The 13,572-nt window shown below is 47.1% G+C and overlaps 1 protein-coding gene across 2 annotated transcripts in view; it reads left to right on the top strand.

Moving 5' to 3' along the window:
- The window catches only part of LOC140459761 (bone morphogenetic protein 1-like), a 130,065-nt gene extending 120,139 nt beyond the window's left edge, over positions 1 to 9,926 (top strand). For both annotated transcript variants that reach the window (XM_072554264.1, XM_072554265.1), the window contains exons 17-21: positions 3,397 to 3,522; positions 4,424 to 4,551; positions 5,355 to 5,568; positions 6,805 to 7,055; positions 8,590 to 9,926. In XM_072554264.1, the coding sequence (XP_072410365.1) occupies positions 3,397 to 3,522; positions 4,424 to 4,551; positions 5,355 to 5,568; positions 6,805 to 7,055; positions 8,590 to 8,724 (854 nt within the window). In that variant the 3' untranslated portion in view covers positions 8,725 to 9,926. The remainder of the gene's footprint in view (positions 1 to 3,396; positions 3,523 to 4,423; positions 4,552 to 5,354; positions 5,569 to 6,804; positions 7,056 to 8,589) is intronic.
- Positions 9,927 to 13,572: the final 3,646 nt, after the last annotated feature.

Genomic DNA, 13,572 nt, shown 5'->3' with positions numbered 1-13,572 from the left:
GCTGGAGGAGGTCACAGAGATCTCGGAGGGGTACAGGGCTGGAGGAGGTCACAGATCTCGGAGGGGTGTAGGGCTGGAGGAGGTAACAGATCTCGGAGGGGTACAGGGCTGGAGGAGGTAACAGAGATCTCGGAAGGGTGTAGGGTGGAGGACGTTGCAGGGATCTCAGAGTGGAGTAGGGTGGAGGAAGTTGCAGGGATCTCGGAGTAGTGTAGGGTGGAGGAGGTTGCAGGGCTCTCTGAGAGGAGGTAACTGGGATCTCGAAGGGGTGCAGGGCTGGAGTAGGTCACAGCGATCTCAGAGAGGTGCAGAGCTGGAGGAGGTCACAGAGATCTCGGAGGGGTGCAGGGGTCGAAGAGATAACAGAGATCTCGGGGTGTGCAGAGCTGGAGGAGGCCACAGAGATCTCGGAGGGGTACAGGGCTAGAGGAGGTCACAGAGATCTCGGAGGGGTGCAGGGCTAGAGGAGGTCACAGAGATCTTGAAGGGGTGCAGGGCTGGTGGAGGTAACAGATCTCAGAGGGGTGCAGGACCAAGGCGATAACAGAGATTTTGGGGATCATAGAGATCTTGGAGGTTGCAGAACTGGAGGAGTTCACAGATCTCAGAGTGGTGCAAGATAGAGGAGATCACAAAGACCTCGGGGTGGTGCAGAATGAAGGAGATCACAGAGATCTCGGGGTGGCATAGGATGGAGGAGAACAGAGATTAGATGAGATTACAGTGTGGAAACAGGCCCTTCGGCCCAACAAGTCCACACCGACCCACCGAAGCGCAACCCACCCAGACCCATTCCCCCACATTTACCCCTTCACCTAACACTACAGGAAATTTACCATGGCCAATTCACCTGACCTGCACGTTTTTGGATTGTGGGAGGAAACCGGAGCACCTGGAGGAAACCCACGCAGACACGGGGAGAATGTGTAAACTCCACACAGAGAGTTGTCTGAGGTGGGAATTGAACCCAGGTCTCTGGTGCTGTGAGGCTGCAGTGCTAACCACTGCGCCACCATGCCGCAGCGTAGCGTAGGATGGAGGAGAACAGAGATCTCGGAGTGGCATAGGGCGGAGGAGGTCACAGATGTCAGAGGGGTGCAGGGTTGCAGGAGGCCATAGAGACCTTGGAAGTTGCAGGACTGGAGGAGTTCACAGATGTTTGAGTGGTGTAGGGTGGAGAAGGTCAGAGATGTCAGAGGATTGAAAGGCTGGAGGAGTTTATAGATCTCAGAGTGGTGTTGAGTGAGGAGGTCATAGTGCTGCCAGAAGGGTGTAGGATGGAGAATGTGATAGAGATGTCAGAGGGGTGTAGGGTGCAGGAGGCAACATAGATCTTGAAGGGGTGTAGGACTGGAGGAAGTCACTGAGATCTTGGAGGATGTTGCAGACATTGCGGAAGGGTGTCAGGTTAGAGAAGGTGAAGATTACGGAGGGGTGTAGGGTGAGAGGATGGCTGGAACCCAGTTAGATCGTCAGCTGATCCCTGCCCTGGTGTGGTGCTTTTCCTGTTCCATTTGGCTTGGTCAGTTTGTTCAATAGTTGGCAGAGATATCATGAAGGGGCATTTGGCTTTTCAGTGACTGTGAAAATGTGCCTTATACAGTAGCAAGTCGATAAAGAAGTGATGCCCTTAAAGTTTCCCACTTTTCCAAGGGCAGAGCAGAACCAAAGGGGAACACACTGCATCAGGCAAGCAAAAGTGATGGAATGAAGGACAGTACTGCCCCCTTTAGGATCCAGACCTAAATGACTCTCACATCAAATTTTGCACACTGTCGTTTTGGACCTAACAGCTTGCTCTGTCACTTGCTTATGTAAATTACTCATGTTGCCTGGATCAGAGAGTACAAATGGAGACTATTCATCCCACTGTGCCTGTGCTGGTTGTTTGGAAGCGTGACAGATCCGATTCTCCTGCCCTTTCTTCAGATCCCTGCAAATATTCCCTTTTCAGATATCTCGTATTCTCCCTTGGGAAAATCACTGTTTCAGGCAGAGATTTTCACATCACCACAGTTCATTGCTTGTGCCTCATCTTCACTCTGGTTCCTTTACCGTTGTTCTGTAATCAGTAACCCGGTGCTGTACCTTCCCTGGGAGTGTTTGATGGGGCAGTATCATCTCAGAAGCTGTAACCCCTGCCCGTTTACTTCCTCCCTCCTCACTATCCAAAGCCCCAGACACATCTTCCAGGTGAAGCAGTGATTTACCTGCACTTCACTCAATGTAGTCTGTTGTGTTCACTGTTCACAGCAATGTGTGGTCTCCTCTGCATTGAAGAGATGAAACAGACTGGGTGACTGCTTTGTGAAACACCTACATTCTGTGTACAAAAATGACCCCAAGCGTCCAGTTACCTGCCACTTCAACACACTACCGTTTTCCCTGGACAGCATTTCTGTTCTGGGCTTTCTGCAGTGCTCCAGCAAGGCTCAACCTAAGCTGGAAGAATAGCAAGTCATTTTCTGCTTGGGCCCTGCAACCTTCTGGCCTCAGTATCGAGTTTAACACCTTCTTCTGTGTTTTTACCCACTCCCACACTCCTGAACTTGTAGTCACAACCAACCAATTTTCACAACTAATGATCCCTATTGTCAGCTCTTCTTATTACCCCACTTTGAACTGCACAGTGACTTTGTGGGTATCACAGCTGCCTCACAGTGCCAGGGGCCCAGGTTCAATTCCAGCCTTGGCTGACTATCTGTGTGAAGTTTGCATGTTTTCCCCATGTGTGTGTGTGGGTTTTCACCTGGTGCTCTGGTTTCCTCCCATGGTTCAAAGATGTGCAGCTTAGCTGGATTGGTCATGCTAAATGTCCGTAGCGTCCAGGAATGTGCAGGCTAGGTTGCTTAACCATGGTAAGTGGAGGGTTATTGGTAGAGTAATTGACTGGGTTTGATTGGGATGGTCTTTGGAGGATCGTGTGGGCTGAGTGGTCTCTTTCCAACTGTAAGGGTTCTATGATTCTATTCTATGACTCCTCTCTTCAGCATATGTAACATCATTTCCAAGACCATCAATTCTGAAGAAGTCACTGGACCCGAAACATTGACTCTGCTTTCTCTCCACAGATACTGCCAGACCTGCTGAGTTTCTCCAGCAATTTCTGTTGTTGTGCAGAGAGACCTTGATTCTGTATCTAACCCTGTGCTGGGATTGTTTGACAGGCACACTGTGCAGCCACATGAGAGATCAGGGGCTGGAGTAACTCCACGATAATGTGCCTTTACTAAGGTTTTCTGTTGTCTATGGACAACAAGCAAATTACAGTGAATGAGGATGAACTGGACAGAGGGGCAGAGCTCCTGGGGTGATCATTTGCGGGGACAAAGTTTTAGACTGTGTGTCAAGCTGTGGAGACTGCGTCTTGAGCTTCCCGACCTTTCCTTCCTCCAGACAAGGACGAGTGCTCAAAGGATAATGGCGGCTGCCAGCACGAGTGCGTCAACACTTTTGGGAGTTACACATGTCAGTGCCGCAGCGGCTTCATGCTTCATGAGAACAAGCATGATTGCAAGGAAGGTGAGTGATCTTTGACCCCCCAACGCACCCATGAGATGAAGCAGGGCACTGAGAGCTCCAACCTGCCTATCCCAAGGTGGGAGTGTTGCACTGGAAGATGCATGGTACTGCTCCCCCTGGGTGGGCAATATCCCAACAGTTTTAATTCACAGAGTGAGAATTGGCACCACTCGGCTTCTGAATGAAGGGAAGGCTGTGGACAAAATGTTTAAACCTGTGAGTCTTCAGCAAAGTTCAGTCAGCAGAGGATAGTTGCAGGGTACGAATGGTTTCTGCCTACTGCAAGGTATGACGACCATGGGATTGCTCACTTGCATTGACCCACACCATTTGCAAAGAGCAGGTATTTTCCAAAGCAGAGTCTCTGCTGCCAGTCACTATTGTAACAGGCAAGCCTGCAAGCTGGACTGTTTCCCAGTCACTCATTCCGAGGGTGTTGTGTTAATGCGATTGGAAGCAGTTCAGAGGAAATTCACTAGACTGATTCCTGAACCAAAGGGCATGTCATATGAGGAAAGGTTGAGCAGGTTGGGACTGCATTCATTGGAGTTTGAAAGCTATGATACGATTGAAATGTATAAAATTCTGAGGGGGTTTGAGGAGGTATACACTGAGAATATGGTTCCCCTCCTGGGGAAGCCTTGAACTAGAGAGCGCAGTTTCAAAGGGGGTCTTCCATTGAAGATGAAAATGTTGTTTTCTCGGAGGTTGTCAGTGTTTGGAATTCTGTTTCCCGGAGTGGAGAGGTAGGGTCTTTAGCTAGACTCCAGGCTGTTTACCAGATTCCAGACTGACAAGAGAGTCAAGGGGCCCAGATGGGAATGTGAAGTTAAGGCAGAGCATATTCAAGGTGACTTCTCTTGTTTCTTGAGCTTATGATCTAATTTTCTTGTGACTGCAGCTGGATGTGAACACAAGATCAACAGCGTTTCGGGCACCATCACCAGCCCCAACTGGCCCAATAAGTACACCAGTCGAAAAGAGTGCACCTGGGAGATCACGACCACGCCTGGGCATCGAGTTAAACTGGTAAGGAATACTCCTCATCGAGGGGGTGCACCCAAGATTGGGGTAAAATCACAAACCTATTCACTGTCATCATTATTAAGGGACCAGATTGGAACACTGCGTAGTCACAAATGGCTTACTATTTTGGTCCATTTCCGTTTTGGAAGCCCTGGAGAGTCACCAGAGGCCTATTTGGCCTATCAAGCCTATGCTGGCTGTTTGAAAGGTCTTCCTAATGGTCCCACTTGACAAACTCTTTCCCCATTCTTCTTTTCACTAGTATATCCATTTTCATTATGAAGGTTATTGTCGAATCTCCTTCCACCCTGCTTTCGGGCACAGGCTTCCAGAATTGCACAAACTGTTACGTTGAATTAAAACAAAGCTCCTCATCTCGCTATTTTTTTAATGTCAAATTGTCTTTAAACTCTGCCCCCTCCCCCCCCCGGTTTCCAACCCTCATGCCTTCAGAAACAGCTTGAGAATTGTTGAAAAACAAACAACTTGCTGTCACAACCTTTTCTCTTGCACTCATCGGTACACAATGCCAGACCTCAAGGAAATGACATTTTATACTGCATGAGAAGATCGTGCTGATTGGTTGGCAGGTCAGTTTCTCTTTGGATTTGATTCAGCAATACTGAGGTTCTGTCTTATCAAGCGACCAAATGGAAACTCTTTGTCCAGATTTACTTTTATCAAAATTCTTCATCGTTTTCGACATCCCCGTCACCTTCTGCCCTCTGAGAAATTACTTGTCTATGGACCCTTGAAACTTGGAATTTTCACCCTTGGGCAACATGCAGTTCTTTGCTTTTTTTAAGGCATTCAATGAGTTGGATATTGAACAGCATCAGGAATGTGCATATGATCACTTGGAGCTTTACGATGGCAAAGACTCGAAAGCGAAGGTTATTGGCCGATTCTGTGGCAGTAAGAAGCCAGAGCCCCTCATCTCCACCTTCAACAAGATGTTCATTAAATTCTTCTCTGACAACTCTGTACAGAAAAAAGGCTTTGAAGCTGCTCACACCTCAGGTAAGAAACGTCTGCTATTACCACACGAATTCTCCAAGTAATTTGAATTGTTGTGATTTGAAGCCAAACCAGTGCGCAGACAATTCTGTTCATTCATTTGAACTGCTTTGGTAAATGGAATTACTGAGGGGCGTTCATACATGCTGTTCACTGTGTCTTTCCTGCTTCACCCATTCAGGTAGGTTGCAGTCTTGAAATTACACATTTAACAATATCCTCCCAGATGAAACATGACAAATCAGTTGAGAAAATGGGCTTACCTTATCACAAACGTAGCCACAGTGAGAAGGACGTCAGTCAGCAAAGGCTTAATTTTTGGGCACGCATCCAGATTTAAGCAGTTCAGTTGACTTTTCTGCAAGCACTTGTACTGGTCCTGCAGCGATTCGGAGCTGTGCAAAGCAGTAAAATACCAGCAACCCCATTGGGATGGCATGGAGTCAGAACTGATGAATCACGAGGAAAGCTAAGCTGGGTTCCCAATGCTGGTTGCTATCCATCGACCTTTGGTGTAAGTCTGTAGGTTGGGGGAAGGAGAGGTCTGATTCCACACACACTCCAGCCCTGCAATCCAGTAACATTTCTGGCAACCTGCAGCTAACCTAGTGCATGGATAGTCATCTGGTCAAAATACCAGAGGACTGCCACAGCATCATACCCCATCAACAACTGGTTGCAGAGGTAATGTGGGGGAATGGAGCAGATTGGAATAGTTTACGAAGAACTACTCTTATGCATTAAAAACTTGATAGCCTTAAGCAGTAAAGGTACTTAATGACACCAAGCAGAATGATGTGATGTCAGTTTTGTAATGCAGGGAAGGCTGTTGTTCATTTCAATGCATTAAGGTCCCATAGACTTTCTACCCAGGGCTTTCTGCCCTGAAAGGGTCTCAAATGTAAGATGGCACCTCTGACACAGCAGCAATATGTTGGTTCCAGTCTTATAAATCGTCCTCCATGGGCAATGAGCCCTCCCCACTCCCAGCCTCCTGTCAGAGAGGAGAAGTGCAACCCGTTGAGACAAGAACTGTAGATGGAAGGAAGGTGAACACACAACCCTGACTGGGGGATGTAGTCCAAGCGAGGAAGGATCTCGTGCTGGCTAGTGAAAGAAAATATCAAACTATAAATAGTGCGATGGCATTGAGCAAGTGATACAGTTGAGAAAGGACTAAACTACCTCAGGAAGCTTCTATCCAGAGATCAGTGTTACACCCCATGTTTTATTCTGCAGAATGTGGGGGCAAGCTGAAGGCCGAAGTGAAAACCAAGGACCTGTACTCTCACGCGCAGTTTGGCGATAATAATTATCCTGGAGGAGCTGATTGCCAGTGGGTGATCCGGGCTGAGGAAGGCTACGGGGTTGAGCTGATATTTCAGACCTTCGAGATCGAGGAGGAGGCAGACTGTGGTTACGATTACATGGAGTTGTTTGATGGCTCGGATGACACTGCTCCAAGGCTGGGCAGGTTCTGTGGCTCCGGGGTAAGAGCTCGCAATGTCCATTCAGCGATTTCCCGATACCTTCTGGTTCAACCCAATGAAACCACCCCAGTTTAGCATGGACCTGCCAACTGTCCAAATAATGAGAAACTAGGGCCCAGATGCAGCAAGACCTGGGCAACATTCAGACTTGGGCAAATAACTGGCAAGCTATATTTGTGCCACACAAGTGCCAGGCAAGACCACCTCCACTGAGTGGGTCCAACCTCGTGATACTGAACAATGTCCCATCGCTAAATCCCCAATCTGTGGAAGGAATGGCGAAACCTTTTTCCTTGCTTCCTCGCATTCTGATGTCAGTCTCAGTGCAGCCCACTTCACATCTTCACTTTCTGCTCCAAGCTGTTCTTCTCAAGTCCCCACCCCTTGCCCAGCACTTAAAATTCCATACAGCGCCTCTGGGAGGTGTATGCATGCAATGAGTGGGAGGTTTGTCTGCGTGTGCCCTTCACTCAACACGTCACCCATTAGTGCATCTCTGAGCAGAGAGCAGGGAAAACCGTATGTTATGCACGTACCCATGTATGTGCATTTGTCTACAAATATTCATTTGCTCATACCACCCACAGCACATCTAAATGTGAGGTAAAGGCATAGGTAAGAGTTCGCAGATACATGTACCAGCACGTATACTCTGAAGCTACCTGATGCATGAGGCAGAGAAAGCTTGCACTTATCCCTGTTTGTGTTGCTGGTGTTTCATGGACACAGGCCTATCCCCAGAGACGGAGCTGGCCTGACTGGGAGGCTCTCCCACTTCAATCACCTGCCGTAAATTTATCGGAAAGATTGTTAGGTCGATAATTAACCTGTCTGGCCATGTTATGAACACAAGCCCAGTGGCCATTAAGTCCTGCAGTGGGCCTCAAACCCAGAGATTCTGCCTCATAAATGGAGACACTACACTCTGCGCCACAAGATCAATGTTTTCCTGCAAATATCCCACTGCAGCAGCTGGTGGAATTTCAATCCATTCACTACATCCTGAATGGAAAATTAGTTTCAGTAATGTCATTGGTACAAAACCCATCTGGTTCACTAATGTCCTTGAGGGAAGGAAATCTGCCGTCCTTACCCAGCCTCGCCTCCATGTGACTCCAGACCGACAGCATGGCCCCAGCAAAGCGCTCTGTTCAAAGGCGGTTAGGGACAGGCAGCAAATAGACCTGACATCCCCATGAAAGAATGAAGGAAACAAATTACCCACATACTTGAACAGAGTGATGTACACAACCTTTTCAGAGTCAGCTTAATGAGAGCCAGCAGTGACAGTGCAGCTCAGCCTCCCAGCCAACTGAGTTTATGGCCCACATGGAGCAATAAATTGCTGAGACTCCCAACTGGGGGACCAGTGATCTTGACCTGCCTTCCTTTAACTTACCAGGTAGGTTAAAGGAGGAACAATGGAGACAGCAGCAACGTTGAGTGAAGAGAACAGTAAGAGTCGGAGGGGTTGTAGGCACATTTACAGATCAGCAGTAGCCCTCTATTGATGGGTCAACATTTTTTGTTGCAGCCTCCTGAGGAAATTTATTCTGCCGGGGATTCGATCATGATTCGCTTCCACACAGACGACACCATCAACAAGAAGGGGTTCCACGCACGTTACACCAGCACCAAGTTCCAAGACACTCTTCACTTGAGGAAATGATCTGAACCCTGGGCGAACTGAGGGACTTGGGAATTTGCAACTTTCTTTTTTGTTAATTGTACTGTAAAATTCTCCCACGAGGAACATAGCCATTTCCAAAATTTCAGCACTTTAAATGAAAAAAAAAACGGCTGAAATGACTCGTTTGTATTATGATATGTGATGCTTCAAGTGCAGCGAATGACTGGGAATCGCCAAGCGACCCAGTATTGCAGTGTTTTCAAACATAAAAAGGACTCAGTGTTGTGAGAGATTCCTTTCGGGAAGATGACCGAAGCTGTGGTATGATCCCCTTTTCACGGACGTACATAGCTTTCTTTCAAACAGCACGAAAGACGGATCAGTGCAGCTGCCCTCTGCATTGGTCCCTGGACTTCTGTGAAACCCCTGTCTCTCTCTCTCTCTCTCTCTCTCTGTCTTTCATGCTGACATTCAATGGATGTCACTTGACCGCAACCATGAGCCACAAAGTGGCTTGCCATTGGCCTGCCACACCGAAGGGTACTGGGCTGTCAAGGGAGGTGTCAACCTGTGACCAGGCACTTCCAGGGGTCTTCTGCTGAGCCAGTGCTGTCTAACCTTATGTGTCTCCTGGCCAGAGCCACCGCTGGCAGCAGTCGGCGAGCTGCCTGCTCTTTCTCCATTGGTCAGTAGTGTTTAGCATTGGTGGGGGGAGGGAGGGGAGCCTCTACAGTGAAAGGTTGGGGGGAGTAGTGTGGAAGACATTTTCACTGCCTCCTCAATAAAATACAGTAGCATAAACAATTCCTGAAGCTTGAAGTTTATATTCAGGTGCTGGCCTCCACAAGATTTCACAGACAGGGCTGCGATCTCCTCGATTCAGTCTGTGGGGATTGTGAGGTAAAATATCAGTGAAGCAGCATTTATTGCAAGAGCTGCAAGTTGATTTACTCAAGTTGCTGATTTTAACAGTTCAACATTGGTTTTGACATCCCTGAGATCACCATGAGCATTACCTTCTACCACGCCGAACCTTGGATGGGGATCGCCTGACTGAGATCCGTTGGAGCAGTGCATTGGCAGACAGTGGACTGGAAAGCTGCGATTCGGCCTGGTTTGGTGTGGTCAGATGGTAGGGTGGTGAGGTGTAAAGGTGCACCAGGTGATTGTGCCGAGTTTTGTCCGATAAGCTTTGGAAGTTCATTCTTTAAAGCCCCAATAAAAATAAATGCTGCAGCTTCTTTTTTGCATTTGTCCACTGCTTTGTCATCTTGTTTTTGCTGTAGACTGGTCTGGGCTTCAGAGTGGGCAAGAGGCGATGCCCACTCTGAAGCGTTTGAAGTGTCGTCGCTGTTGTCGTAAGCACAGCAACAAAATTTGCACACAGCGAGCTCCCACAGAAAGAGGACCAGAATGGTATTTTTTTTGTAGTGTTGATTGTGAGATGAATATTGACCAGAACATTGGGACGATAATCCCTGCTGTTGTTTGAAATAATGCCATGACCTCTTTTGTATTTGCCCAAACCGCAGATGGGGCCACTTTAATGTCCAAACAGCAATGCAGATTGACCAAATGATCAGTTCAGAATATTAACTGCGCAGTGTTCACTTCAGCGTGATCACTGTGCAAGATCCACCGGTCTTAAGGTGCTCCTGTTACGTAGTTGTTTAGCACAGCATGTGACCCTGGGCGTCCCCAGCTGATTTTATTTCAAAGGTGGAGTGTTTTCTTTGAATTTCTGTCTATTGCAGCACAGTTTTAAATAGAGATGTCAGCAGGGTATATGTTGAAATGTGAACGTGCATTTTACCCAATGGAACAAGAGCACCAGCTTCTGACAGGGCTGAATGTAGTGCCAAAGGGTGTGATAGCCCCAGGTAAGGTTCCTGTAACTCCATCCAGTTTTCTCTCAAGATTCCAGCTCATTGCTTGCAAACCCATCTTTGTCTTCTCTGGTCTCCATTGAATTTTCCTGGATTGAAGTTTGTGCTAATCTAGGCAGAATTCAGCTCAAGTGGAGGGCAGAATCACCTCCTCCTGTGATGTAGACCTTATGGCTCTTAAAGACCTGAATTAAGCCCTCACTTGTCCTCCCCTAGAAATTCCACGGCCAGACTCAGCATCAGCATCATTCACTTGGATTTATAAAAGCACACCCTTATCTGTACAATCCAAATTGTTCCTGAAAATAGCACTGGGCACCCAGTATACCTTCACTTCCTTAATAGCACCCTTCCACCATCCATCTCTCACTGGCCTTGCCTGCCTTTCGATGGTCACACACTGAATTGCATTACTAGCCACTGTACTAAGTCCCTTGCAGTAAGCACACCATCCTCTATTACTTTCCAATAGTGCCCCAATCCAAATCTAAGATTTTGCCACTGATCCCATGGCCTCATGACTTGCAGACCTGACGACGCTGTGGAGCATTGACAAGTGCCTTTACAGGTTGGATGCAGCATACAGACATTGCCTGAGATGCTGGAGCTTTAATCATGTACAAGACCAAGCCAAAGTGAGCTTTTCGCTGCCAAGTGAACGCTGACGATTAATCCCTTCAACATTGTGCCCAGAGTTGCCTCATTCTATACTATCGCAGCACAGTAGCTCAGCTTTGCACTGTAGGTGTAGGCACTTCTCTGAGTTTGAATGGTTGTGCTAAAGTGAAAATTTAATTATGTTACACTTGAGACTGGCTGACTCCAAATATAGCAGCTGCTGAAATTGAAGGGGGAAGACCAAAGAATGTTTTGGAGCGTTTCCACTTTGATAATGTGTCTGAAAGTCTCTGTTGGCCAAAACACGAGTCTTGTTGGGATTTAATTAGATTTGACTCCAAATTAACAATGTTCAGATGTCTCATTGGCTTTCTTAATGAAATGTTTCACTTACAGTTATTTCCCAAAGTAAATCTCCTCAGGTATAAATTCCCAGTCAAAGCTACCTTATTCATATCACATTGTATAAAAATCACGATATGATTAGGCAGGGTCCACTGAGATTTATGCCACAGACAATTGTTTCTCCCTCTTTGCTCTATTAAAATGTTCCAAAGTTTTGAACACCTCTGTCAGGTAGTCCCTTGCACTTGTTTCTTCTAAGGAGAATGATCCCAGTTTCTCCAGACTGTCCACATAACTGAAGTCTCTGCTTCTTGGTACTACACTTGTAAATCTCCTCCACTGGGTTGGCAAGCAGTGGGAGAAGGCTTGACCTATCAGATCACAAGGCACATTGTCTCATTTGAGGAGATCTTCTCCTAGCTCCTTCCAGGCCTGTTGACATCCAGAGTTGGCCTGTACCTTCAACTGTTAACATAGTGGCTCTCAGAGTTGACTCGATCGTGCTCTCAACCGGATAGATCCCTCCTGAAGACGGGTATTGAGAACTGAGCACAACATCACAGGCCCAGGTGTGGAGGGAGCAGTTCGATGGAAGGAGTCTGGATGCAAAGAGGTTGAGGTCAGAAGAGGGTGTTACAAGTGCAGGGTAGAAGTGAGGAAAATGACCAGCACTTAGACACAGGGCCTTTGCTGAAGCTTTTATTGAATTTTAACTTTGCGTGCAGCACAAGCTTTGCTTTGCTTGGTAATATTAGCTTGCATAGAAACACATAACACAAATTGCAACAGGCAGACAGATTCACCTGAACACAGCATTAAATTTTCTTTTCATGCACAACGGAGCTGGCTAACATGAAAGACTGTTTGAAGCAAAACATTTTGCAGATTTGTGAAAGCTGCCTGTCACTCCTTCGCCTCAATATGGCGCAGTCACTTTGACACTTAAACACTGAACAGACGTCTCTGCCTTTACTGAACCATTCTGAACTCCCTATGCAGTCTGTGCAAAAAGCAGCTTTAGCTCCATCAGTGTCCTCGTGTTTAAGATTTAGCCTCGGGATAGGATGGGATGTGTGATTAGGTTTGTAAAAAGATGCTATGGAATGTGGGTGTTGCTGGCGAGACCAGTATTTGATGCTCGTCCCTAACTGCCCTTTGAGAAGGTGGTGGTGAGCTGCCTTCTTGAACCACTGCAGTCCCTCTGTTGCAGGGATACCCACACAGTGCTGTTAGGGAGAGAGTTCCAGATTCTTGACTCAATGACAGTGAAGGAACAACGATACATTTCCAAGTCAGGATGGTGTGTAACTTGGAGGGGAATTTGTTTATGGGGTAGTTCCTGTGTGTCTGCTGTCTAGGTAGAAGAAAGTGTGAGTTTGGAAGGTGCTGTCGAAGGAGGGTTGGTGATTTGTTGCATTGTACCTTGCAGAGGGCACACACTGCTGCCAATGAGCTTTGGTAGTGGAGGGATTGAATGTTTGTGAATGTGGTGTCCATCAAGCGGGTTGCTTTGTCCTGGATGATGTTGAACTTGTCAAGTGTTGTTGGTGCGAGACTCATCCAGGCAAGTGGAGAGTACTTTCAAGTGATTGTTGACCCAGGGTTTTAATACTATTTCAGGACGGTCTTTGGAATTCAGAATGCCAACTCTGATTGGACATACTGCTTGTCACATGGTTCCTGTTGTCGCAACCCAACCCAATCCAACCCAACTCCATCTTTGCTCTATCCTCTCAGTGCTGTGCCTTTTCGGTGTCAGTGGATGATTCTAAGTTTATGTCAAGCAGCCTCACTTCCTCATCACCCATGCCTTTATATGGTTAATTGGTCTAAGTGTTTCAGGTATTCATTTTTGAAAACCACACATTTTTTGAATGTCCCAACGTTTCTTTTCCTTCCACTTTTGTTCATAGGGTGACCTTGAATTTAGCCTTTAATCCCTGGACTTTCTGGGATGATCCTAGAACATAGGTGACCTCTGTTGGGAGCAGATCCTATAATGTCACCTGCTACTTGGGCAAAATGGACTTTCTTAACA

The sequence above is a fragment of the Chiloscyllium punctatum genome, chromosome 35 (genome assembly GCF_047496795.1).
Source record: "Chiloscyllium punctatum isolate Juve2018m chromosome 35, sChiPun1.3, whole genome shotgun sequence".
Taxonomy (NCBI): Eukaryota; Metazoa; Chordata; class Chondrichthyes; order Orectolobiformes; family Hemiscylliidae; genus Chiloscyllium; species Chiloscyllium punctatum.
The sequence above is the reverse complement of the archived record's forward strand: the minus strand, read 5'-3'. Positions and strand labels throughout refer to the sequence as shown.